This window comes from Gekko japonicus, unplaced genomic scaffold, assembly GCF_001447785.1.
Source record: "Gekko japonicus isolate JY-2015 unplaced genomic scaffold, Gekko_japonicus_V1.1 scaffold1172, whole genome shotgun sequence".
Taxonomy (NCBI): domain Eukaryota; kingdom Metazoa; phylum Chordata; class Lepidosauria; order Squamata; family Gekkonidae; genus Gekko; species Gekko japonicus.
Genome location: NW_015173158.1, coordinates 409,294 through 436,730, shown reverse-complemented (window position 1 = coordinate 436,730; position 27,437 = coordinate 409,294). Strand labels below are relative to the sequence as shown.

The window sequence follows — 27,437 nt, the reverse complement described above, 5'->3', positions numbered from 1 at the left end:
CTCCCGGAATGACGAACAGATTAAGTGCACACACATCATTGAATTAAACTTTTCAAGCAAATATCCTGGGTCTGTTACTTAGCTTACAACTATGTAGGTTCATTTGTTCTGCCCTAAAAAAGTGGGTTTGTTCTAATAGCTATACTTAACCATTAAATGTAATGGTTAATAACTTCTACTGCATGCTCTTCTGGCTGCCCTCTCTCCCTGGAACCAAGTCACAGTGCAGTCATAATCCCTTCCCCAAGTCCTTTGGAACAAGTATAAACTTTCTGACTATGGGCAAACCAGCCAATGTGCTTCACACACCTCCTGATATGCTGTCAGCCTTGAAGGCGAAGCGAAAACCGATTGCTTCGTGGCCTAGGCTGAACATGATGTATTTGTTGTGAACAGCGAGTCTTGTGACTAGAATAAAAATTTAAGATTTTTTTTTAATGCCATCAGAGTGATGTTTCAAAGCTTCATGATAAGTGGGTTGCGTTTACTCCTTCACTTACCCAAAATTTGCATACAAGTATGTTCCCTACTAATTTGCTATCCTTCTCAATCCGATCAGACTTCTCTTTCAACTATTGCCAGAGCAGTGCTTTCTGTCAATACACATCCCGAAGAGTAGGGCACAGTGAGTAGAAGAAACTCAGACACTTGCCAGTATGATGCTGGAATTTCTCATCTTGTTACTTCTTCTCTAGGCCAATGAACAGTATAAAGGTAAACCTAATTTCAGTATAGGAATGGATTGTTGGACATTATAAAATAATTCATCTTGGATCTGTTGTGATTTCAGCCAATCTCCATTAGGTTTCTAGAAGAGGGGGGTCTGAAATATGACAGTTTTGATTCTGGCCTCTTTAGGCACACCATCGAGGTGGTTGGGTATAGAATGCTGTGGTGAGATCTCATTTAACTTTGGGCCAGGACTGCACTCATCAAGATCAAACATATTAGAATGTATTAAAGTGGAAAATAGGTGGCTGGCCTTTTAGTGTGCTTTCCATTTTCAGGGGAGAGAGTTTAATTGCTTATTTACGTAAAAGGTCTATATCCCACCCTTTCCAGAATTTGCCCAAAGTGGCAGATTGTTTATACTCAGGCAAAATTTGTCAAATGAGCGTCGGTTTGGTATTGTGGTCTGGAATCTACACATTACTAAGCTGTACGGTGCACTTTTTTCCTTTTGCAAGGACAGAATAGACCTGAATCATCGCGGCCAGGGCTACTGTTGATTGCCAGGGCAGAACCAGAGGATGGGTTTGAGGGATTTCATCTGTTCCCAGTCTGTGTATGTGGTGGGAGGGAGTCTTGACAGGGTCCGTCATGGAATTCACAACAGCCATACAGGAAAACCATTTAATATAATCATGTAGTGTCTTACCCTTGTTTTGCAATCCTCAATATGAAATCTGCAAGCTGCCTGTTGTTGGTGCCAGTGACTTAGACCTAGTTCTTTGATGGAAATGTGGAGAAGTGTAAGCTGAGGAGAGTGGATTTACCAGCCTTAAAGACTCTAGGACGTGTGTCTTAGCCAAAGTGTGGATCGCAGGAGACTCAGACAGGACTTCAGCAGCCTGTTGTGTATGTGGACCAGTCAGCATAATTAAAGAATGACGAGGCAGCGACAGCACAGCACCAGCTTCATCTTCCAGAAAAGTGAAAGCATAAGATACTATGCTGGTAGTGAGCTTTTGGACAGCTGCTAGTTAAAACTACCTTTCACTGCTGAAATATCGAAGAAAGTCTAGCAAGAGTTCTTCACCAGTTGGAGCCTCCCTGAGTCATAGCTACTTGAGTTGACCCCAAGTCATAGGTCTAGCGTTTAGACCTGAAAGGAAGGGGAATAAGAATAGGTAAGGTTTGTCTCTAACACTTTTCATGAATTAAAGAGCATCCCTTTTCTGGACAAGGTAAGAATAATCTCTTTGACTTGCAGGTCATAGAAGAACTCCCTGCTGGACAAGATTTGAATTTCTTAACCTGTTAGAAAAATGTTGACTTGGTAAGACCCTTGAGTCTAGTGGTTGTTAGCAGTAAACTGGGACCTCAAAGTTGGTTGTGACTGACTTGCGGGTGGTTTTTGGAAGGACAGGAGGAGGGGATAAGTTGGGGGGGGGGCTGGGAGACTCAAATGGCAAATTCTGGTTTGCCCCTCCGTAATGTGTAAAATGGCCATGAAATGTACAGCTTGTTGCTCAGTGATGAGAAACAAAACATGAAAAATAAATCTATATACCTGTGTGCAATTCTGTGTTTTATGTTGGGAGAGGAAGAAAGTAGCAAAGAGTTATTCTGCAAGTGAATTCTGAGTGCAACAGTAGGCTTAGAAGTGTGTCACCCTTCAATAATTTAGAGAGCCACTGCTCTAGTACAATATAAAATGTTGAACTGCCCAGAATTCTGGACTGACAGTATCCAGCTTCTGTGACTGGAAAAGCTATGCAAATACAAAAACAAATGCTAATATGCAACATGCATTGTTCTGCTTCCAAGGTATAAAACTGTGTGACCCAGTATTAAAAATGAAAGCCTCATCTGGCTGGTTTATAGGTAGATTAACTACAACCGGTAGTGATAATTAAGCATTTTCTTTAGAATGGAGATTAGAAAATGCTGGTGGTTATACTGAAGTCACTTAGCAGTCTCCCACATGTTTATTGAAATGGTAGGTTTCCGCCAGTAACCTTGCTAATTTGCTTTACTAATTTTCAGGCAAGGGAACTGGTAACTCAATCATCTGGAACATGATGCCTCTTCAAATGATTCAGGTATAGAAGTTTTTCTTCTGAGAATGAGTTCTTGCTTTCTAGTCAGTTGTCTTCCTTGCTCTTTGACGGTAAATATGGGATTGAATTCAGCCAGCTTCTTCACTCAGTCTAAATTTCCCTGTTCACTTGCTTGGCTGTTGTCTATGCAGATCCCACGACCCCCCAGCATAATGGTCAAAGGGGATAATTCCTTTTTAGTTTTTATCAGTGGAAAAGCTGGTGGGATTAGGGGTGTGCAAAAACAAACCCACGGTATTTTCGGGTTTGGTAAATCAGACCTGAAAAATATTGGTAAATACCAAATTTCCCCAGTAAAATACCGGTAAGATATTCGGACTGGGTCTATATTCGGTATTCCCGAATATATTTGGGTCCAATTTACACCACCCGAGGGAAAGGAGGCATGTTAAAATGCCTTCTTTCCCTCTGGTAGACCCTGCAGATTTCCCTGTCAATTTCATTCCCAGCTAGTCAGCTGGGAGTGAAATTGACAAGGGAAAGCCTGGCTCTTTGCCTTCCCTTCTTTAGCTGACAGATTGTAGCTTGAAAAGGGCAGGCAGGGAACCTAGGCCCAGGGAAGGAAGGCAGCATGTTTGCCTGGCTGCCCTCAGTCTTCCCAGCTTGCGCGCCTTCGTGGGCTGGCTGGGGAGACCGAGGGCAGCCAGGCAAACATGCCAGCTTCCCTTCCCAGCCTGGAGCAGATCGGTAAGGGAAGCAGGCATGTTTACAATGCCTTTCTTTCCCTCCCCAACATCGGGGAGGGAAAGAAAGGCATTTAAACCCAACAGCTGACTGGAGGCTGAGCTGGCTATTACATTTAATGAGACGTTTTTCGTATAGCGAAATGAACCCGAAATAAAGCCGGGTGATTACAGCTTTTTCGGGTTCAGATATACCGGTAGCCAAATACAGAATTGTGATCTGTATTTGGCTTAGGTGATACCCCCAAAATACTGACAAGGTATTTTTCGGGGGGGGGGGTGTTTCCGTTCAACTATAGCCGAATGCACACACCCCTAGGTGGAATCCAACCCCAAATTTTATACCTTTCAGTTTTGTGAAGTCAGAATCTGTCTGCATATAAGAGAAGGCAGGATCATGTTTCCAAACCATCCCTACCGACTGGCCCCTTGGCATCACATTTCCGCCTCTCCTCCATTCCCATGGGTGGTGCTGGAATTGTAGACTTCTGCCTTTACAGTTCATGCTAACAGACATATTACAAATCCTTATCTGGAACGCAGATGTTTGAAATGGCTGCATCAGAGCATGTTTCTGGAGTGTGGTTTTCTGTTATCTTCAGGCATCGTGAGTGAAAAACAGGACCCCTTTCCCTGCTTTCATTCTTGTAAAACGGGGACAAGGCCAAGCTATATGCAGCTCATCACTGCCCAACAGAACATAGTGTGGGGGTGAGTGCACCTTTACCTTTCCTATCTTTTTCTCCCCAAGCATCGAAGAGCTACTGGACCTCTGAGGCTAGGAAAGGCGGGGAAGATGTAAATCCTGTGTGCAGTGGGTTGAGCATCAGCCAGATAGGACTCTGCCAGATATGGGGTTAGATAGATAGTGCGGAAGGTGGGATGAGTGCTAAGGGGCAGACCAGTAGACAAGTGATGCCCCTTTCCCCCATGACGTCTTTGCAAAGGTGGGGTCCTTGCCTATCTTAATGTGCTAGATTTGTGACTTTTTTTTTTTGCTCTGCAGGATAACTAATCCTGACCATCTGATCTCTGTAAGGCGAAAGACGACGTAGCGCACAAATAACAGACAGAAAATGTAAATGACACCCAAAACGGATGGCTGTGGTCTCAAACCTGTGCTGTTCAGATGTTTACAATAAAGTGCCATAATTTGTCATGCCTCTCTCTTTTATTAGTTTCATGTAGTTATTAGGTCTGCACTGTTCCATGTTGCCGGAGTTGACTTGCTTAAGATACTTTCAGTTTCCACAATATGTCTAAAGTCTAAGTGCTTGAAGAGTGTGCAGTTTCCTTAATATGTAGGTGTGCCATCTTTCCAGTAGAATGCAGAATGGCCTGTAGAGAGAATAGATACAGCAAGTATCTAGCTCAAGCCTCTGTTAAAGGTGTAAATCAATTAGCATCAACATTTTAAAAGAAGCAAAGGTAAAGGTTCCCTTGCTCGAAAGCCAGTCGAGTCCGACTCTAGGGTTGCGGTGCTCATCTCCGTTTCAAAGCTGAAGAGCCAGCGCTGTCCGAAGATGTTTCCATGGTCATGTGGCCGGCATGACTAGACGCCAAGGCACGGAACGCTGTTACCTTCCCACCGAAGCGGTACCTATGTATCTGCTTGCAATTTCTTGCTTTCGAACTGCTAGGAACCAGGCGCTCACTCCGTCACGCAGCACTCGGGTCTCGAACTGCCGAGCTACTGACCTTCCAGTCTGCAGCTAAGCATCTTAACCACTGAGCCACCTCCAAGTAAATACAACACACGAGCCCTGACTTGGATGGCCCAGGCTAGGCAGATCTCAGAAGCTAAGCAGGGTTGGCCCTGTTTAATGCTTGGGTGGGGGACCACCAAGGAAGTCTAGGGCTATGCTGCAGGCAGGCAATGGCAAAACACCTTTGAGTGTCTCTTGCCTTGAAAACCCTAAGTGGGCTGTGACTCACAGTTTTTTAGCCTCCGGCAAATTAATTTATGCAGTAGCCAAATCGTCCGTTCACAACTTGAATGCCAGTAGCTCACACAAAGTAGAATTTTTGCTCACAAGACTCCACAGCTTAGAGGGAGCATTGCCCATCTGTAGTGTGAAATTTCTTCCATCCTTTTGGAAAGCCTTCCATGTGTACCTTCAGTACTTTCTCATCTCACTGCCTCCACCCTTCCTTTGCTCTTTTCTTTCTTCCCTCTTTCTGGAACACCCCCCCCCCGCAAAAAAAAGCATGTTCCAGAAACTGACTTCTGTCTCTTACGACATGTCAAGCTTTTACTTTGTGCCAAAGTGACCTTTTACCCGCCTTCCCTAAACTGAATTACAAATGGTTCAGCCACTTAACTTGGTTGAACAATTGGAATGCTCAAACTTTCTATGTTCATCTCGTCAGAGGTACTACTGCCACAAGTGCAACATAGTTAGATGATTATATTAGAATAAATTTTAACTTGGCAAAATAGTATTAAAACCCTGGGGTTGGGAGAAAGATGAGAATAGGACTAAAATGCCCAGTGACCCCAAAATACTATTGTACAAAAACCTTCAGAACTGAAGGATGAATGCAATCTGTTTAATCTCTGTATCCAACTGTTTAGCATCTATATCTGAAGTGCTTTATAAACAAAAGTTTAAAAGCATCTGGCAAAACCTCTTTTAACAGGTGAATCATAATGAATTCAGTCACAGCATCCTCCAGAGTTTTATAGGACTCTGTTTCACTGAAATCAGGACTTAAATCTCTGTGTTTTCTGTTCTTAACTGGTTAAAATGTCCCTGTCTATTTCCTTTGTGTTAGTTTATACAAACTACTTTCCATATACAGGAGACCAGCTTTTATACACAGATCAGGTCCGTAGTCTAAAAATTGGAAGCTGTGTACTGCGTAACACAACGTAGAAGTCGATAGGATTGTTCTAGTTTTTTAAAAGTGTTTATTCAACTATCTGAAGTCCATTGTCAAGAGAAAGGTGAACTGCATAAATGCAACTGAGATGATTGTCCCTTTAAAAAAAAATTTAGTCATCGATAGAACTTGAAATCGTGGACACTTACTCAACCACCCCCTCTGGCTTTTTAGATTTCCAGCGATCCCACGCACTTTGAAGCATATTACAGGAGATTATTGTATAGTCCTGATTGTAATCAACTGGTAACCCACATCCCATCCCCCCCCCAAGTAAGTCCAAAGTCTAAAGATTATCCCTTGAAGCATACATTCATATGCAAAGCATGTTTATACTTAGAAATTAAGGGTGCAATCCAGCAAAAGATAAGCACTTCAAAGGCCCACTGTCATCTGCAGTGTTGAACTCTGGCTGTGTGGCACCTTAATCGTGTGCTTAGACTGCATTCAAGCATTCTTAATGAAGCAAAGTAAGTAAAAATATAAGAAACAACCAAAGTTCCATTTATAGTTATAAAACGGCGCGACTTGAAAACGCAAGACTGGTCTTCAGCTAAATGAGATCATTGTGCTTGATACGCAGTTCAGTGAAACAATAGGGAAAGTATATAAATAAGAAATCCTGAAATTATTTACACAAGAATAGAAAGGAATCAATCGGCTGCTATATCAAAAGAGAGGAACTAGTGCTTTATAAAAGTTATACCCATTGTGCATGCGTTTGTTTTAACCTAATGATTTTTAAGTATATATGTATATACTCAGAATAGTGTAAAAGTCACTTGAAAATAGGACACGTTTTGCATTGTGGGGGAAATGTTAAGCCAGAAGTAGCCCTGCAAACACAAATCTCCCTGATCCCCCGTCATTTAGTCTCTAGCTTCTTGGTCTTAGGAATGAGAAAGATGTTGCCGTCTCTGGTTTGCTGCAGCGAATAATCGCTCGGCGAATATGGCTTGCCTTCTTCATCCCGGAGCATGCTGAAGACCTCGAGATAGAGGGTGCTCAGCTGCTTCTTCAGCAGCCGCAGGCTTTGGTCATTCTCTCCTTTCTCCTTAAGGAGCTTCTCTCTCTCATCCTTGAGATAACCCAAGTCGTGCTCCAGCTCCGCTATGCTCTCCAGTTTCCTTTTCCGGCAGTTTTGCGCAGCCACTTTGTTCTTGCCTCGCCTGCGGATGTCCCGGATCAGAGTCAGCTGGGCCTCGTTGAACTGCTCCTTGGCCATCATTTCGTTGAAGTCATCCACAGGGAGGTTGATGATTTGCTCAACGGAAAAAGGGATGCGCAGTGCCTTTGCTCGGAGCTCATCTCTTGTGAGCTGAGCATCATGCTGGCTGTTCTGTTTGTCCTTCACAAACGGAGACTCAGGATGACCAGGGTTGGCAGGTAATTCTTTTTGGGGTGTGTCTGTGAGTCGTGAGTCTGGCCTTTGTGTGTTTGGTTCAAGAGACAGAGAGGCTGGGACATGTGAGTGAAAGGTGTGCACTTTAGCACTGCTTCCCTGGACGCTGCCAGGGGCGCTATCCATCTCTTCCATCTCGGAATCGCTGAAGCCAAAGCCTGCGTCTCTGTAGAGAGCGGATGACTCAACAGAATGAGGAGAAGAAGTTGTGCTGGGACTTGCATTCAGTGAAATGCCGGAGTCCGAATCATTCCCTTCCAGAGCGTTTCCTGCCAGGTCACGGTTAAAAGCTTTGCACAGAGCAAAATCGGAAAGATCGATGGGCTCGTTTAGAAAGCCAGTGAGGGCTTGATCCACAAAAGGTGGTGGTGGTGTCAGAGACATGTCACTGTCCATCTTGACATCAACGAAAGGGTAGAACTCCTCACCAAAGTCAGTGCTTGGGGATGTAGAGGTCTCTTGCTTGAGATCATCCGGCAGTACACTGCTGGGATAGGAAGGCTCCAAATGGTTCGGGAACTCTAGGCCGCAGGGAGCCACTTCTTTCTCCATGGCAGGCAGCGCACTGTAGAAGGCGAAGTTAATATCTGCCTCCGATGCCGTATTGTCTGAGCACGTGCTTGAGGTTACTTCAGCCAAGCTGTCATTTTGAATGTTAAGACACTAAAAAGAAATGCCAGAAGTCATCAATAATATACATATGATATACCTTTTCAGATATTAGAAATCTGCGTAACCGGAGCTTCCCGGCCATGCATAGAGCCTCCCAATGTGTGCTCCTGCCAAGTTGTGTGAACAGTGCCAATGTGTGTTTTTAACCAAGCTCCAAACCACATGAACTGGCCGCTAAATTTTTCAGGGTTCGTGTTGACATGTACAGGTACCTAAGGCGAAGGATCATGAGTAGTGCATGGTCTCAATACATGCATTTGGCCGGCTCCCAAGATATGTGATTGTAATATCTGACAATGCGCACCGCGGTGATCCCCGTGTTGTCCAAGCTATGCCCTTCTAATGCTGTGGAAGAGTACTCTAGCCTGGCACTGTGAAGCTGTCTCCCAAACGTATCTCTCTAGTCTCTCGATCCTGATAAGTCTGCTGGGGCACAGAGCAAGAGAAGGGGGAAATCATGCAGATAACTATGCCCCCCCAGGCTGTAAGAATCTCTGCCAAGAAGAGACGAACCACAGAAAGGTCATTTGGGTGCTTGGAACCTATAAACTTAAGAACGTTCTGTTTATTAATTCCTCTGCACTCTGGGTTCAAATCCCCACTCTGCCCTAAAGCTCCCGGGGTCACCTTGGGCCACCCACTCTCAACTTAATCAGCCTCACAAGGCAGTGTTCCCTCTAAACTGAGTTAGTGTGAGCTGGCTCACAGTTTTTTTAGCCTCCGGCTCACACATTTTTGTCTTTGCTCGGGAAGGAGGGCTCCCCAGAGCAAACTAATTTATGCAGCAGCCAAATCACTCGCTCACAGCCAGTGTTCCCTCTAAGCTGAGTTAGTGTGAGCTAGCTCACAGTTTTTTAGCCTCCGGCTCACACATTTTCATCTTAACTCAGGAATGATGGCTCCAGAGTAAACTAATTTATGCTGTAGCCAAATCGCTTGCTCACAACTTTAATGCCAGGAGCTCACAAAGTGGAATTTTTGCTCACAAGACTCCACAGCTTAGAGGGAACATTGCACAACTTTGATGCCAGTAACTCACAAAGTAGAATTTTTGCTCACAAGACTGCACGGCTTAGAGGGAGCATTGCTTACAGGGTTCTTGTGAGTAGGACAAGGGTCCGATGTATCCTGCCCTAAGCTCCTTGGGAAAAGGGCAAACTTAAAAAAAAAATGCACTAAACAAACTACTATCCCTTTCTGCCACTACCTCTCTCAATGCTGAAGACCCACACAAGAGAGCTACACAACTGCCTGTGGCATCCCTGCTGATGAGTGACAATTTCTTCCCTCTGTGCCAGGAGATTTTACAAACTTTCTTCAACACTCTGAGGGCGTGGGCATGCCACTGCAGCACTGGAATGTCTGATCAACTTTAAGTTGAAGGGGCTGAAAGCTACAAGCTACACCCACACCCAAGCCTCGCCCCGCCATTGATAAGGGTCAGAGAAGGCTTTCCAAGAACTTCTCTCCAGCGCTGGCTGCCGGGAAGAAATTCTACAGAAATTACAACACAGGTTGCCCCACCCAAAGGCCATGCACCTCATCCACAATGGGACACACCAAGTGTGTTCACTCTATAGATGGCGCTACCACAATGTCGCCCTTTTCTGTAATTAACAGTGCATGCCAAAGCAGAGTTAATGCCCTTGTAAGCCCAATGACATGAGTGAACTTAGAATGGGATAACTCTGTTTAAGAATTCACCGCAAGTTCACTGAGCATATGTACATTCTGGACTGGGCTCTAAACTGATTACAAGGAGTCATGAGCAGTGTTCCCTCTAAGCTTAGTGTGAGCTAGCTCACAGTTTTTTAGCCTCCAGCTCACACATTTTTGTCTTAGCTCTGGCAGGATGGCTCCAGAGCAAACTAATTTGTTCAGTAGCTGAATCGCTCGCTCACAACTTTAATGCCAGCAGCTCACAAAGTAGGATTTTTGCTCACAAGACTCCACAGCTTAGAGGGAGCATCGGTCATGAGACCCATGCTCCAAAATCAGACAATGCTTTTGGAGAGCCTCTCTACGAAGAGTGGGGAACAGGACAGCAAATCACAAAGCCCCAAAGGGAGGAATAGGGTTTCTCCTCCAAAAGGAAACGGCTGATAGGCCTAGCACCAGGCAGAATGGGAAAAGAGCACCTATCCCTGCAAGGAGTGTGCAGTTGTTAACAAGACTGATAGAACCCTGGGGCAGCAGTGACTATTGCCTTTTCCTGGAGCAAGCAACAGAAGAGAATTCCCTTCGGAGATAACCTCAGGGCCCTGAAGAATTGTAAGCTTTTAAGCCAGTACCCCATTTAGTGGGGTTGCATAAGCATTTGGCATTATTTTAACTTTTCCTTTGCATTCTGTATGCATGAAATCCTTCCGTTTTTGTCCTTCGCGGCAAGTAGCTGCATACACCACCCCTTCTTACTCTGTTCCCCCCCAAATAAAATTAGACCTTGTTGAAAGAAGAGCCTGTGTCAGCCCTAGATTGTTTGGGTACAGGATGCCTGAGTTTTGTGTAGGCCGGCTCTCAAGTGAGTCAGGCTGCATGTTTGTTTGGAAGTATATGTAGGGCTGCCAGCCTCCAGGCGGTGGCTGGAGCGCTCTCAGAATTACAGCTCGTTTCCAGCTGACAGAGATCAGTTCCCCCGGAGAAAATGGCTGCTTTGAAAGTAGGGTCTCCATGGCATTATACCCTGCTGGAGTCCCTCCCTTCCCCAACCCCCCCCCCCAAATCTCCAGGAATTCCCCAACCCCGAGCTGGCAACCCTGTGTGTTTGTGACAGAGAAAGGCAGAACTGGGCTTATCAGACTCTGCCTCAGATCTCAAGGTAACAGGTTGTGGCAGGTACCTGGTGAGAGTGCATGGGCTACGGTTTCAGGAGCAAACAATAGCCAAATGGTTCCGGGGAGGCTAAGAAAACAAGGTCCTCCATTGCTGGTTTCCCCCTGACCTTCCTGGAGTGTCTGACAAAGGGGGGAACCATTTCTTCATCTCATTAATACATTTTATCCTGCCCTTCCATCAAGAAGCTCTGGGTATGTGGTCCACTCTCCATTTTGTCTTCATAACAATCCCATGAGATAGGCTGGGCAGACAGTCTATGTCAGTGAGTGGCTGGCCCAACGTTATGCAGTGACTGAGGGTCTGAGCCCGAGTCCAACACTCTAACCACTACACTTCACTGGCTCTCTACCTGCAGTATTGGTTTATGAGCAAATACAACTGTCTATGTTTTCGAGATGTTGCCTTCAATCTTGTTAATGTAGATCTGACAATAGTTTCAGCAAGTCACTGGGGGAGGATCCTATACGAACACCTACAGATTCAGATTACTGGATCTATCCGTCTCAGTAACACCTCCTCTGATTGGCGGCTGCTCTAGGACAGAGAGAGGGCTTCTCGTAATCCCTGCAATGTGAGGTCTTTTTAACTGGCGCTAACCAGAATTGAATCTTGACCCATAATCCCTTCCTCTTGGCTATCCAGGAACAGAAACAGCTAACACTTGGTTTACACTTTTTCAGTTTGTCCACAATACTTGAATATTCATTTGGCAGAGTCTGCAGCTCTTACCTGTAGCTCTGGAATAGACAACAGTTCTTCCCAGACTTGTTCTATATATTGCAAGGCCTCAGCATCAGCTGACTCGGGAATGAACAACTGAAGACCAGAGGAGATCTGATTAGAATCAACAAAGTCTTGGTTGCTCTCAGTCTTGCATGGTACCACTTGTTGAAATTCAGCCGAGGAAATCTGGAATGTTATCAGACAGACTACATCAGCTATGCTGTTATATAGAAACAAAGATTATATAATATACACTATGAGTGGACTGCAACTGTAAACTGTATTAGTATCAATAATGAGCATCTATAAAAATAAATTCAACAAAAAACAAACATACGTTGTCAGTGTCATAAATCAGCTGCAATCTTAAAACCTTTCCATTCATTCATTAAAAGTTAGAAAACGCTAACATCAGCCTAGCGTCTGTAATCTATAGAGAGTGGTGAAAGCTGCAGCCTCGACAGATCCCTCAGCAAGGAATATATCCAGAATGTCTTAGCTGTTAAATAAAGATGGTATTCTTCAAAGTTTGGTTTCTGTGTTTAGTAGCTGAATTACAACTTCTAGTCTTTACGGGTCCCTAGGTCAGTTGCCATTTTGGACACCAATATCTTCTTCAGAAGAATTCTTTGTCAGGTCCCCTGCTTGTCAATTTCACTTTAACAGGCAGCCGTCCATTAGAAGAAAGGTTTTAAAAGGTGTTGCTCCACACTTTCTTGAGATCAACAATCTTCACAACATCAAAATGGGACTATAGATTACAGACACTAGGCTGACGTCAGCATTTGTTACATTTTTGTGAATGAATGGACAGATTTTAAGGTTGCAACAGATTTATGACACTGACAACATATATTTTTTTGTTGAATTTATTTGTATAGATGATACCAATTGATACCAATACAGTTTACAATTGCAGTCCACTCATAGTGTGCATTACATAATTTTTGACTATACTACACTGTGAACTTTTGTCATTTATGTTATTTAGAAACATGCACACAAGGAATATTCAGTACATCCAAGTGCTGTCTTTTTCTCAGTGCACAGAATTATGAAGCGCATCATCAAAGAGAACGGAAAGGACAATTTTTACAAAGGGACTGTACTAAAAGCAAGCTGGCTAATGTTTTACCTCATTGTTGTCTACAAATGAGAATGTTTCTGCCAAAAGCTGCATACAGTCATCGAAGTAGAAGCCATCTCCGCCTTGTCTGGAAATGTGGGTACTCTGAATATGAAGAAGAAGGAACTTTTAACACTTAAGTGCAGACTCAATTCAGATCTCCAAACTGTATGTACTGAGACATGTAGGGGGGGCTTCTAGCTTCTTTACAGCTCCTCTTTCAGTGGACACATATTCAAGGAGGCTTCCATGTCTTTCATGAAAGATAGCTCCATCAGTGGCGGTCAGCCGTGGTGCTGAATGGAAGCCCCAGGTTCAGAAGCAGTAAACCTCTGCCAGTTGGTGAGGGACACATACAGGAAGAGGCACTGGCCTCTACGGGCCTTCAAGGACATCTGATTGGCCAACACAGGAAACAGGAAGCTGACCTAGATGGACCACTAGCCTAATGCACCAGGGTTCATCTTTGGTACCATTTTTCTTTTAAAAGAAACAAAGAAAGAAGTACGACATGAAGCTCACCATGATGAAAAGTAAACTGGTTTGCTTACCTCTGGATAGTTACTGGATATATCTGTGTTTCCTGGTTCAATGGCTTGAGCAGGCTGGATAGGAATAAATTCACCGGTTTCCTTATCCAACTGCAGTTGGGCTAGAAAAGCTTTTTCTTGCTCCTTCTGGAGCTGTTCTTGTCTCTCACTTTCAAGTTTCTTTTGCTTCTCAAGCTCATATTCCTTTTGTCTCTGGCTGAAATCAAAAACTTCACGCCTTACTCCAAGATCTATGTCTTGCTTCCAGAGAATGTCTATCAGGTCCTGTATGTATAGAACAGAATAAATCAGATTATGGATATTCAAGCTACTGTTATTAAAATCGTTTCAAAACAACAACAAAAAACCCCTGCTTAAATGGACCCATGAACACAGCTAGACCAGGAGACATTTTAGGATCTTTGGGTGTTCTTGGTGGCACGAGTATAATGAGTATAAAACTCATTAAACTGAAACATTTCAAAAATGGCATTGCGCAGTTATTGATTAAGGAACCATTACTAATGTTACAATAAGAACACATATACTAGAGATTAAATTCAGCACAGCTTTTTCATGTGAGCATCCATGGATCAGATAGCCTCTTCTATTAATATACACTGCAGGTTCCAAGAACCACCCCCTTGAGCCCTGTGACCCAGGGGAGGGATGGGGTATAAGCCTAAAAATAAAAAAATAAAAAAATAAACTGAACAAGGTTACCAGCCCAAGTGTCTGGAATAAGAAGACTAACTTTAAAAAAATACACTGAGAAAGAGAATCAAACCAACACTGTGGTTATTTTAATCTGCACTGCCAGTCACATCTAATGGCCAACTGGGCAGGAACCCCATTTGGCCCCGCCCATTAAAAAGCCACTTGGCAGACGCCAGGAAAGGTGTCAGCAGGCTCCATGGCACCATGACATAAACATTAATAGGTGTCACGCTGTTCATTCTGAATTTCCAATAAGCCAGCTGTTCTTGAAACAGATATTCACCTCCATAGATTATATCTCTGCTAAGTACTCACAAATGGTTTCTTGATTTGTACATGAGTATTCTTTGAATTAGCAGTTAATTCTTTTTTAAAAATCACAAAGCTGCTTCTGGCATTCACATATCCAGTGGTTTTTAGAGCTGAAAGACCTAGTATGGCCAAAACCTAAAACCACAAGATATTCCTAGTTTAGTAACTTCTACTTATTTAAGATGATAAGAGTAACAATCCCAACTGAACTGACTCTATTCACACAAGATTAAATAGACGCTACAGAGCACCTGGTTTCTAAATTATGATTTATAAGCCATCTTGAGAGTTTTTTCCAAGTTAAATCATCAAACGGATGGCCATGTTATGGACATTCTCTTCTTGTGTCATACATCCAATAGTATTCAGAAAGGTTACTTTCCCACTATTAAACCAATTATTTCATTTATCCTTCTTAAGAGACTGAGTTCTCATTGTGTTGGAGCCCTCAATCCATGGACACAAGGTTCATGGATACTTCCTGCATTCCACCACTGCCCCCAGCAGTCTGTTCCGACTCCAGGAAAATTTATACCGGAAGACACAGGACCGTCATGGAATGATAGTCACATGAGTCAAGAGGCTGCCGTGGGGTTGGGGAAGGGGAAAGAAAGCGCCCACTCTCTCCAGGGTTGTTATCACCAGAGCTGCATTGACAGAACAGGCAGCCTATCATGGGATCCAATCCATTTATTGCTTCTTGTCTTGCATTTTACACGGATGTTTATCCTTTTCTATTATGGTTGTTGCTGTTCAAACACGCATGAAGTGGCTCAGTGTGCAAAGTATGAAGAGAACCTTTACTTGCTTTAGAAGTACAGTGAGCTGCACAAATGGGTTTGAATATGAATACCTGCACATTACTTATATAAATTTCTGGACATGGATACCCATTTCCCTGCTTTTCATGCACCTGCAAGTGAATGCCAACAATCGCACTGAGATTATAACACACATTTGCATTGGGGGGTGTTGCTACATGTTTCAGGGATTGTCAATACATCTATAGAGGGTCAGGGCAGGCTCAAGGTATTTTTCTCTGCTTGCAGCCAGGAGGAAGGTGAGCCTGCTGGTGCTCTCCTTCCTCCCAGGTGGACATCCATCACCTCCTTCAACACACACTGACTGGAGGTCAGAAATGAGGAGAAAGGCAAGCCCCAGTGTGACCCCAATCAGCACTGCTGGAGCTTACCTTGACCTTGGGCACCTCGGGACTGACGGCAGGTCAGGTCCAGGAAGCAATGATGCTATCCCTGTCACCTTGTGTCCACCTCAAATTGTTTCACTCCAAGCAGCCAACTGGACTGGGTTGCTTGTGCGGTGAACCGGCCCTCTCAGACCACAGCATTAGAGCACGGGGATTGCCCAATGAAACTCCTTGGCAGCAGATTCATGACAAAAAAAACCAGGAACTCACTACTGCAAGGTATGGGGATAGCTTGGATTCCTTTTAACAGGATCAAATGCATGGGTGAATATCTTTTGTCAACATCCAACCACCAATGCAGCTAAATGAAGCCTCTGTATTCCGGGGCAGCATACCCCTGAAGACCAGAAAATCAGGACCAGTCTACAAAGGAGTTAGTGGAGTGATGTGATGCTTCTAAAATCCCCAGAATCCTATGGCTGGAAAGAGAATGCTGGACCAGGTGCATTTTTCTCTCATGCAACAAGAGCATTCTTATACGCTTGCCTGTGAATTGTACAGTCACCACCTTTCAGATAGTCTCCGTAATTTTAAATTAAACTACCTTTAAAATTTCCTGGACTAAGATGCCAGTTGAAACTGTAATGGGCAACAATGAAGACGCTGAAACATATTACTACCAAGATAAGGGTTTGGACCCTCCAGATTGGCAAGGTAGAATGAGCTAATTAAGGGGCAGCATACCCCTGAAGACCAGAAAATCAGGACCAGTCAACAAAGGAGTTATTGGAGTGATGTGATGCTTCTAAAATCCCCAGAATCCTATGGCTGGAAAGAGAATGCTGGACCAGATGCATTTTTGTCTCATGCAACAAGAGCATTCTTATACACTTGCTTGTGAATTGTACAGTCGCCACCTTTCAGATAGTCTCCGTAATTTTTAATTAAACTACCTTTAAAATTTCCCGGACTAAGATGCCAGTTGAAACGGTAATGGGCAACAATGAAGACGCTGAAACATATTACTACCAAGATAAGGGTTTGGTCCCTCCAGATTGGCAAGGTAGAATGAGCTAATTAAGTCTGGCGGTAATAAGATAGTGCAATACGGCAGGCCTTCATTAAGGGCCAGTACTTTACCAGCTGCTCACGCTCTTCTCTTGTGGCAGATTCAAAACGGCGTCTTCGTCTCTGACTATTTGCAATATGTCGTGGCGGGGAACGGCAGGATCTGGATTTTAGATCCTGTTTCTAAATAATTCATTTTCAGGTTGCCGTCAGAATGGATTTCCCTGCTACTTATACAACAGTGCGGTCAGCCAACGCAGTGCCCCTCTGTGTTCCTCTTAACAGGCTCAATGACTAGAGCTCTGCTCCAAGGATCCGTGTTTAATTTTAGCAAGAGAAACTGATAGACATTTTTTTAAAGATCTGGTGTCAAGTGCCAGACAAGAAGCAATCTGGTTTAAAACAGAGAGCTGAACAGCGGCTTTTTTCTTTCTTTCCGAGTCGAGGCGACTTCATAACATGTGTGCTATTCTGCAAGCTGTCACAGCGGTGGAAAATAATAACCTGGGTCTACATGACAGAAGCATAATGTGCTGTCGAGTTGCAGCCAACTCATGGCAACCCCATCTGTGGGGTGTTCAAGGCAAGAGATGAACAGAGCGGCCTGAACAGCCCTGACTAGCCCAGAGTCATCAGAGTTTGGAACCGAAGCAGGGTAGGCCAGGGTTAGTACTTGGATGGAAGACCACTAAGGGGTTGCTATGCAGAGGAAGGCAAAGGCAAACCGCCCCTGCTCATCTCTTGTCTTGAAAGCACCACGGTCCCAGGGTCCACAAAAGCCGGTTGCGACTTGACAGCACACAAACATATACAGAAGAAGATGGGAGCACCAAACCTCTCAGCATGACTCAAGATCATTGGGTTAGACCCTACAAACTGTAAGCAGGAGCCGTGCTTGCATGATGGATCTGCATGCTCTCTGTGCCTTGCGAAAAGCCACTCCGGATGGTCAAAGAACCTTGGAAACACCCAGATTAGGGAAGGGCTGCATCACAAGTAGGCAATCCATAGCAGACACATGCACACCTCGTTCACATGCAAAGGCACATTTGGATCCGACCCAATGACTTTTAAATTAACTGGAATGTGTACAAAATTATAGCTTGTACGCCTAGTAACACTTTAATTTAGAACAATACGTTTTCCTTCCCTTTCAAAAAGTATTTCATGTATCAGATTCTAAGTGGCTTTCCACACATTTAGATTCCTTAGACATTAAAAAAAGGTTTCACAAATGCTTCTTTCAACGGCAGCCTATTTCAATGCCAAAGCTAAATTGAATGTGTCAATAACTCCATGCAAGATCAATAAATGGTACCTAACTGAGTTCCACACATCTGGTTTTCAGAGCACTCCTAACCAACATCCTGGAGAGCAATTTACTGCCAATAAAAAGATGGTGTAATGGTCCACCATGTGACTTACTCCACAAGAACTCTTTTGTTCTGTTTTTAGTTCCGACAAGTTCCCACATTATGTCAGCGGAAATAGTGCTTTGGCAAATCCATGCTAGGGGAATGCCCAAGGAAATAGCCTGAACACTTTCGTTCCATGTGAAAATTCAGTCTTCTGGACAACGGAGGTTTGTATCTAAGGTGCTTTTCTTGATCTTAGGAGCAGCTCCTTTGATAAATAGCCACCCTAGAGATCCAACTGCTGTCAAAAGTCATATCTAGATGACCTGTGTAAGAGTCCAAATTGACTACTGTGTTGGCACATAATTTGTCTAGTTAATTTGCCCAAGGCTTGAAAAAAATCAAACCATGAATAATCATAATATATACAATAAAGCTGTAACTAAGCCACATTATAGTAAACTTAGAAAGGGAGGCATTTACATCGGCCAGTGAGGTTTAAAACATGCCACCAGTCAGTCCTGGAAACTGGTTTTGGTACTAATGCCAAGTCCTAGAATATACAGCATAATAAGTTCCTCTGGGCATGAACAGACTGCTGTACTTCACCAGTGCTGTCAATATAAAAAGAGCAAGGTTTCCAGGGCAAATTGCACGGCTTCTCAGCAAGCTCAGCATTCACCCCCATGCACTTTTTTTTTTCTATTTTAGAAATTAAGCGCCGACTGCCATGTGGTGTTTTTACTCATTTACTGATATGCTTTTCAGAGTCTGTTCCAAGCCACATTGCTAGCTTAGTCTGGACTTATAAAAGGCAGTTTTAATAAGATAAACATAAATGTTAAACAATTCACATTAAGCCGCCATCTGGACCCCAATGGAAAATTTCATGTTTTAGATTTACATATCGGCATTTGCCATCTGGGTAGTCCGTTCTACATTTTATGGGAAACCCTCTGCGTGCATTGTAAAGTTTGACTATTAACTCTTATTGCTCTTTACCAAACATATTTGCATTAGGATAAACAAAGAAGTGAGGCAGCAATCCCCATCTTTAATATATATATATATATATATATACACACACACACAAACACACACAATTCATACAAAAAAAGCTTTTCTGTCGCCCGAGTATGTTTCAAATCTCTGCCAGCATTTACAGAGGAAAAGCAGTTACAGGAAAGTATGCGATGAAATTCCAGGCAGAGGGAGAACAGTCTTTTAAACGGACTGCTAGCGACCTCTCTCTATCCCTTCCCCTTCCTCACACACATCAATTTTTAAAAAGAAATCCCAAGCTTCAGGTTGCAGTAGGGATGCCGGCCTCCAGGTGGGACCTGGGGATGCCCCAGAATTACAGCTCATCCCCAGACTACAGAGATCAGTTCCCCAGGAGAAAATGGATGCTTTGAAGAAGAAGAGGAGATTGGATTTATACCCTGCCCTTCACTTGGAGTCTCAGAGCGGCTTACAAACTAACTCCTCTCCTTTCCCCTCCCCACAACAGACACCCTGTGAGATCGGTGGGGCTGAGAGAACTCTGACACAAACTGCTCTTTCAGGAACAGCTGTGCCAGAGCTTGTGACTGGCCCAAGGACACATCAGCAGGTGCAAGTGGAGGAGTGGGGAATCAAACCCGGCTCTCCCAGATTAGAGTCCACACACTTAACTACTACACCAAACTGGCTCTCAATTGGAGGGTGGGCTCTGTGGCTTAGAATCCCACTGAGGTCCCTGTTCTTCCCAGCTCCATCCCCAAATCTCCAGGAGTTCCCCAACCTGGATCTGGCAGCCCTAACCCGCCCATGGCCGGGGGATCTGGCAACCCCAGGTTGTGGCCTTGGCACATTCAACAGAGAGGAATAGGGGCCAGTTCCTAACCTCACTGGAGAAGAAACCCTACAAATAAAAAAAGGGTCGGATCCTTCTTGCCCCTTTTGAGCCAATGTGAGGTAGTGTTTGAGTTGCCCGACTGAGTTCACAGAGAGCCGGGTTCAGCCCCCCACTGGGCCCCGTCGTTCTCTCTTAGCCTTAACGTACCTCACAGAATTGTGAGGATGAAACGGAGTACGGCCACGTCGTGTGTGCCTCCTTCAGCTCCTTGGAGGAAGGGTGGGATAAGTTTGTAATAAGAAATAAAATTCCGCCTTGAAGGAAGGCGTGACGGATCTTAAGCAGAGGAGTACAGAAAGACGTGCCCCCAGAAACCAGCTGCCTAACTCAGTCCTCGGGAAAGAACTAATGAGCCAAGCCTGAAAGTATTTTAACATTAAAAAGACAGCAGCTAGACCTACCTGGGATTTCCCTTGAGCTGTGTTATATTTATTCATTTGCTATTTGCTCCATTTATGCTCCGCCTCTCACCCCAGTGGGAGACCCAAAGCAGCTGACATCATTTTCCTCTGCTCCATTTTACTCTTGCAACAACTCTGAAGTAAGTCAGCAGGTGTGACTGGGCCCAAGGTCACCCAGTCAGTTTCCATGGCAAAGTGGGGATTCAAACCTGGGTTTCCTAGATTCCTAGTCGGACACGCTAACCGCCACATCACACCAGCCTGAAATCATTAGCTTCCTTTAAAATAAAATTTAAAAAGCAAAACTCAGTGTGGGGAGTCAGCAGCTGTTCAATCTAGTATTAAATTGGTTGGCTTGTATTATTATCACAAAGGCAGTGAAAGCCGTACCACCCACAGTCAAGGCAGGGGGTTCTACACATTCAAGGAGCTCCCCAGATGTGCAGAAAAGTATGACCTTGTAACAATAATTATTATCGTACGGCATTGTGTGTTAGAGTAGCCAGAAGTTCTAGCTCTTTAGCATTATGCACCACTAGATGGCGAGCTAGACCTGTTGTTAAGACAAGAGACATTTCAGAGGTGGTTTGCCACTGCCTGCCTCTGCATCACGTCCCTGGTATTCCTTGGAGGTCGCCCTTCCAAATATTAGCCAAGGCCGACCGTGCTTAGCTTCTGAGATCTTACTAGATCGGGCTAGCCTGACCTTGTAAATTATCCAAAAGAAGGGGAGCAAAAAAATGGCATGAAGAGGACTGATCATGCTTGAGAAGGGATGAGCTTTTGACAGCACTTGAGAATAAGTTGGGGGGGGGAATTGGCTTGTTCAAGCCCGTTTATAGAATCCTGAAGAGGGATTTGGGGGATTCCACATGGTTTCCACCCCTTGGAATTTCCACGTGCCCCCAGCTTGTTCCCCTAATAGCAAACTTCTTGGTTGAGTGCCTGTCACAAGGACACTAAAGGGGGACCGCCTGCAACACTGGGGTTTCTGCATATTTTGGGGGGAGGTTCATTTCCAAGGTGTGCAGGAAAATATTGCTTTGTAAATGAAAAGGAACTTAACCCCCATCGCAACCTGATAAATGCTCATTTGCCCTGGGACTGCTGTGTATAGACAAGAGTCAACTGAAGTGGGGGAGGACAGGAGAACTGGGAAATTAACCCTTTGTCATATCCTGGAAAAGTGAAGCTGGGGAAGGGAAGTTTTCCAGTAGTGTATCTCTGCCACCCCACCATTCCTCACACAAGGCCCCAAACAGTGTTCCCTCTAAGCTGAGTTAGTGTGAGCTAGCTCACACTTTCTTAGCCTCTGGCTCACACATTTTTGTCTGAGCTCAGGAAGGATGGCCCCAGGGCAAACTAATTGATGCAGTAGCCAAATCGCGCGCTCACAGCTTTAATGCCAGCAGCTCACAAAGTAGAATTTTTGGTCCCAACCTGTCTGTTCTATTTCTTACAGTGCTTACAGTGTAAAATTCCTCTCTCCCTTCTTTTCATCCCTGCTAAGTACTCTGAGTTGCTCTAAGGGATTTCCCCAAGTTCCCAGCCAGCCTCTGGGAAAAGGTGCCTGGCCCAGCCCCCAGGTAGGGTTGCCAGGTCTCACCTGGCTACCGGTGGGAGGGGGGTCCCTCTATCGGTCTGGGTTAACCATAGAAATAACCATACAGTTCTTTCTCGAATGACAGAGCATCCCCCCTCGCAACGTGCTCTGCGCAATGACGTCACCCGGAGAGCCCCCACAGGGCACATCATTGCACCAGGCACGTCGGCGCAAATGAGGCCCTTTGGGGGTGGGGACCCCCCCTCGCCAGCTGGATCGGGGCTGGCGGATCGGGGCCCCCAAAGTGGGCAAATTCCCACCCCTGTCAGGGGAACGGGAACCCTACCCCAGACACACATGCCTACATCCAAACATCTGCAACCCCCCCCCTACACTGTTGGCAGAGTTTAAACATGCAGAGGAATGGAGCACCAACTGTTTAAAGAAAATAACTCAGTTTATTAAAGAAGAAATAAACTCTGATAGGACAGAGGAGAGGGAGAGAGGCTTAAGTAACTGACTGACTGCTGTGAGAGACAGGAACGAAGGGGGAGGGCTCAGTTGGAGCAGGAAGCCTCTACAGAGCCGATCAGGAGACAGGAAGGACATAAATTGAAATTGTGGAGAGTCCCTAATCCAGCTATGCTAACCAGCAGTCCTTCAGCTGTCCCCAATAGGAAGTGCTTCTGATCTTCTTCAAGTAGGTGCACTATAGACCTTGTATATTTCAACATACACATGTCCATCGGTATGTCTACAAGCTCCTTCGTGCAATCAAGAACCCCAGCTTTTTCCAGAGCTCCCAGCCACTCGGAGGAGCCTACGCTTATACACACGTGGGGGCTAGCTGCAGGCTTTCAGCTGTAGGTGTGTATGTCCCAGGGAAGGGACACCATGGCCATTCAGTGCATGCAATCTGGAATGTCTAATCAGGACTCCGTTCCATCAAAGCAAAGCAATTGGCCTTACATGGCAGGAGATCCAAGACAACTTCCCCTTAGGACAAGATCTATCTCCAATTAGGACTGAGCTACCCATGAGAGCGCATCTTCCTTTCACAGGTGTGGCCTGCACCTTCACAGTCAACTCCGTCTTAGAGGCATGCTGGAACAGGGAGATGTTGGCTGGTCTTTCAAGAGCTTACGGTTCTCTTTCATAAGGATTTACGGTATCTATTGCCTTGCTGCCTCTCCATTTCACTGAGCTTCCAGTATGTTACATAACATTAATCTGGGTCAGGTATCACCATAGGGGATAAAAACACTAGCCGGGAGGCAGACACGATGAATAACATACTGCCAAACATCTAAATATATAATAAGTGAAGAAAGGCGAGGCAATAGGAAAACATATAGGGGGGTGTTACAGAAAAGGGGGGGGGGAAACGGGAAAGAAATTAAAGGGTTGCCCCTAAAACTTATTTTTTCATTTACCAGCTGTGGAGTCTTGTGAGCAAAAATTCTACTTTGTGAGCTACTGGCATGAAAGCTGTGAGCGAGCGATTTGGCTGCTGCATGAATTAGTTTGCTCCGGAGCCATCCTTCCTGAGCTAAGACAAGAATGTGTGAACCGGAGGCTAAAAAACTGTGAGCTAGCTCACACTAATTCAGCTTAGAGGGAACACTGGTCGTATTGCATTAATGCAAGGTAAGGTTCCACTCTACAACTACCGAAGTCTCAACTGCAAAAATATTTGTCAAAGTGATTTAATATCAGCTTCTTTCAACATTCACTGCAGCAACATCTGTTTTACAATTGCACCAAGCATTACACCAAGATACAAATTTCAATTCAAGTAAACGCTGAATGCTAACAAATGACTTTATTGTTTTAAAGGTACACTAAAAATTATATAAACGTTCTATCTAAAATGGTTGGGAAAGGGCATCATTAAGTTCTACTTGTATTCTGCTACTTCTCTATTCCAGTTTCCACAAGAACAGATCATGCTCTTGCAGCAGCAGGCCAAAACTCCACTGCTTGAATATATTTTAATCACAATTTCCCTGACTTCAGACCAATTTCCCTGACTTTCCCGAAAGTGGCAACCCTAAATTAACTTTGTTCAGAGGCTTCATGCAGTGGGTAGCAGTGATGGACTGGCCATAACTTAACAAGGAAAATGCCTGAAGGGCCACTGGCAGCCCTCAGCAAGCAGCACCGAGCCCCAGTAGCTCTGTCAGGCCAAGCCCTGCTGGGGTCACTCAGCTTGGAGAAACAGTCTGGGGTGAGTGCAGGGCCAGCCCGTTATTGTTAAATTTTAGACTTTCGACTAGGGCAACGGCTCGACGAGGGTGCCATTCTGGCCAGCCTCATCCCCTCCTCGCCCCACACAGGAAGCCTCCCTTGCCGGCTTCTTGCTCCATCCCTGGCAAGAGACTCCCCTCTTTGCAGCCCCCCAGACAGAAAGACAAGGAGGCGGGGGGACAGGCGCGGGGGGGATAGGCACGGGGAACAGCCCGGGACGACGGGAAAGTGCCGCTCACCCTCTGCCTCCCCTGCCCCCGTGGTCCCTTTGGAACTCCTTTTGCAGCCTGGCACAGGCCCCCTCCCCTCGAGTGATCCCCCCACCCCCCACATGCATTTGCAGCTCGCCCCCTTGGCCCACCCACTGCGGCTCCGATGCCCGCCCCCATCCCACACAGCGGGGGGGCAGAATATATCCTCACCTAGTGGGCAAAAAACCTGGGGACGTCACTGGGCAAGTGATGCACAGTATTCTTGGTGCTTGTGGGGGCAATATTGGGAGGGCTTCTAGTGTCCTGGCCTCACTGCTGGACCTCCTGATGGCACCTGGTATTTTTGGCCACTGTGTGACAGAGTGTTGGACTAGATGAGCCATTGGCCTGATCCAGCATTGGCTTCTCTTATGTTCTTATGTTATGGTCTTATGTTCTCTGAGCTAGGCAGCAGTGCCAACGAGTGGGGACACAGGGAGGCAACAAGTGAGCAGATACCTGTACAGAGTGATTCCTGTGCTGTGAGAAGCCAGCCCTGCAGGGGCCACGCAGCTTAGACTTGTCTACTGGTGCTCACGATAGGTGGCTCCGAGGCCATTTAAGCTTTTCAGTCCCCCCTGATGGGCAGCAGAGAGATGAACCCTTGCTCCTTACAAAGACAGTCACAGATCACTGTCAAATAATGCAAGTGGCTTAAAAATAAGAGCAAATCCTTAATGCATTAAAGCTGAAACCATTCTGATCTCAAGCAGCTTTTGTCTCCTTAACACCCTCCTGTCCCCTCTTAGTTAAAACCAGCCCTCTCAATTCAAAGCGTTGCTCAGAGTTCCCACCGTTACCTCTCAGAGGCTCAAGGAAGGTCCCTCAAGGCAGGCAGACCCCAAACTACTGAACCCAGCTGTCCCCTGGATCTTTTCTACTTCCCCCTTGCTCAGAGGTGGTAACTCACTACTCCGAGGAGGGGTCAGACGCATGGGTACAATTTTCCCTAAAAATACATAAGAACATAAGAGAAGCTGATGTTGGATCAGGCCAATGGCCCATCTAGTCCAACACTCTGTCACACAGTGGCCAAAAATACCAGGTGCCATCAGGAGGTCCAGCAGTGGGGCCAGGACACTAGAAGCCCTCCCACTGTTGACCCCCCCCCGCACCAAGAATACAGTGCATCACCTGCCCCAGCCTGTGAGTTCCTATCTATATCTTGTGGCTCATAGCCACTGATGGACCTCTGCTCCATATGTTTATCCAGTTCCCTCTTGAAGCTGTCCATGCTTGTAGCCACCACCACCTCCTGTGGCAGTGAATTCCATGTGTTAATCACTCTTTGGGTGAAGAAGTACTTCCTTTTATCTGTTCTAACCCGACTGCTTAGCAATTTCATGGAGTGCCCACAAGTTCTTGTATTGTGAGAAAAGGATAAAAGTACTTCTTTCTCGACCTGCTCTATCCCATGCATAATCTTATAAAACTCAATCATGTCATCCCTCAGCTGTCGTTTCTCCAAGCTAAAGAGCCCCAAGCGTTTTAACCTTTCTTCACAGGGAAAGTGTTCCAACCCTTTTATCATTCTAGTTGCCCTTTTCTGCACTTTTTCCAATGCTATAATATCCTTTTTGAGGTGTGGTGAGTACCCTACACCGTAAATTCAATATGACCAAAGATGGAAATTGGAAACTGGCTTTTATGCACTTGCATTATTATTTGTGGTCTCAAACAAGAATACTATCATTACAGATTGCAAACCAGAGAGGGGCTGTGGATAGTTGTGCAGTTTTAGAAGGGAGTTGTGCCTTATTAATAAAAAGCTACCTTTCTCAAGGGGTCCATTAATCACTTAAACTCTTCAGCAAAACACTTATTATAAGACCAGGCAGCAGTCAGATTGCTGGAGTCTTTCCAAAACTGAGAAGCCAATGAGATTTCCTAGAACCAGAGCATTTCCTGCCTTCTGCAGCAATCCATGCACCAGCTGTCACCGGGGGGGGGGGGGGTGTCATTCTAAAAGAATCTGCACTATTTGTTGCTTCAGCTGGCCACATTCATTGCTCCTGACCCAAGAAAAACCAGAAGAACAAGGAAATGTTTGAAACTTCTGCATGACATAAATATATCCACTGCTGTGACTCCTCTACCTGGTTTCCAATGTGTAAACTTCCGCTTTAAGACCTTGGTTACAACCAGCCACTTTACTGTCCACATCATTTCTCTAGAACAGAATAAGACCTGGATTCCTTCAGCACTGATTCGCCTTAGCGACAGCATGCTGCATTACAGGGAGGAATGGTCCGGCCAGGGAGCATGTTTTCCCCCGCTGGATCGCGGTAAGTACTTGGGAACCCTACTGGGTGTGGTAAGAATTTTCAGAAATATAGAAGTGTTTGGGTTTAAAATGAACCAAATAAGTTTATGAAATCCATATACAATATTTTTTTATTTATTTACATTAGACTTGATATCCCGCTCTTGTCCCATGGCTAGGGTCTCAGAGCGGCTTACAGGGTTTCTGGTGCTAATCACCTGTGTTCCTAGCTAGGGCCACAATGTATGAAGGGGGAGTGGGACACCCTACCGGCACCCCCTCTGTGGTGGCTATTGCTGTTTCTCCGTTGGCTCGGCATGGTCGGGACTCCTGGTCCAGCGGGTTGTTCTTTCTCTGGCGTTCTCTGGCGTCCCCGGCGTTCAGTGGTGGCGATCTCCTCCTTAGGCGCGCAGCTCCCCCCACTTTCCGGCCCGGCCACGTCCTTTCCGGCTCCGCTGAGCCGGAACTCGGCATCTGTGCACGCCCCTTTCTTCTCTCTTCACGGCAGCCCTCGGTGTACTCCTTCTCCGCCGCCAGGGATCGCTCAAACGCACACCTTGCCTTGCTCGCCGCCGCCTTGCTCGCCGCACCACCAATGC

General features: G+C 45.3%; 1 protein-coding gene and 1 long non-coding RNA gene across 3 annotated transcripts in view; one reads left to right on the top strand and one right to left on the bottom strand.

Moving 5' to 3' along the window:
* The first annotated feature begins 8 nt into the window (after nucleotides 1-8).
* On the top strand, nucleotides 9-4,648 carry LOC107119832. Of its 2 annotated transcripts, XR_001482810.1 has the most exons (5): nucleotides 9-1,850; nucleotides 1,934-1,999; nucleotides 2,710-2,765; nucleotides 4,069-4,177; nucleotides 4,473-4,648. It is a non-coding gene; the product is annotated as an uncharacterized LOC107119832 (long non-coding RNA). The 2 variants fall into 2 exon arrangements; XR_001482809.1 differs by having other exon boundaries at nucleotides 9-1,999; nucleotides 4,473-4,647.
* Nucleotides 4,649-6,400: 1,752 nt separating this feature from the next.
* The window catches only part of NFE2L2 (nuclear factor, erythroid 2 like 2), a 33,441-nt gene continuing 12,404 nt past the window's right edge, over nucleotides 6,401-27,437 (bottom strand). Inside the window, exons 2-5 of the mRNA XM_015422448.1 lie at nucleotides 13,659-13,922; nucleotides 13,117-13,212; nucleotides 11,988-12,167; nucleotides 6,401-8,414 (exon numbers count right to left, since the gene is read on the bottom strand). Coding sequence (XP_015277934.1) covers nucleotides 7,215-8,414; nucleotides 11,988-12,167; nucleotides 13,117-13,212; nucleotides 13,659-13,922 — 1,740 coding nt within the window. The 3' untranslated portion in view covers nucleotides 6,401-7,214. The remainder of the gene's footprint in view (nucleotides 8,415-11,987; nucleotides 12,168-13,116; nucleotides 13,213-13,658; nucleotides 13,923-27,437) is intronic.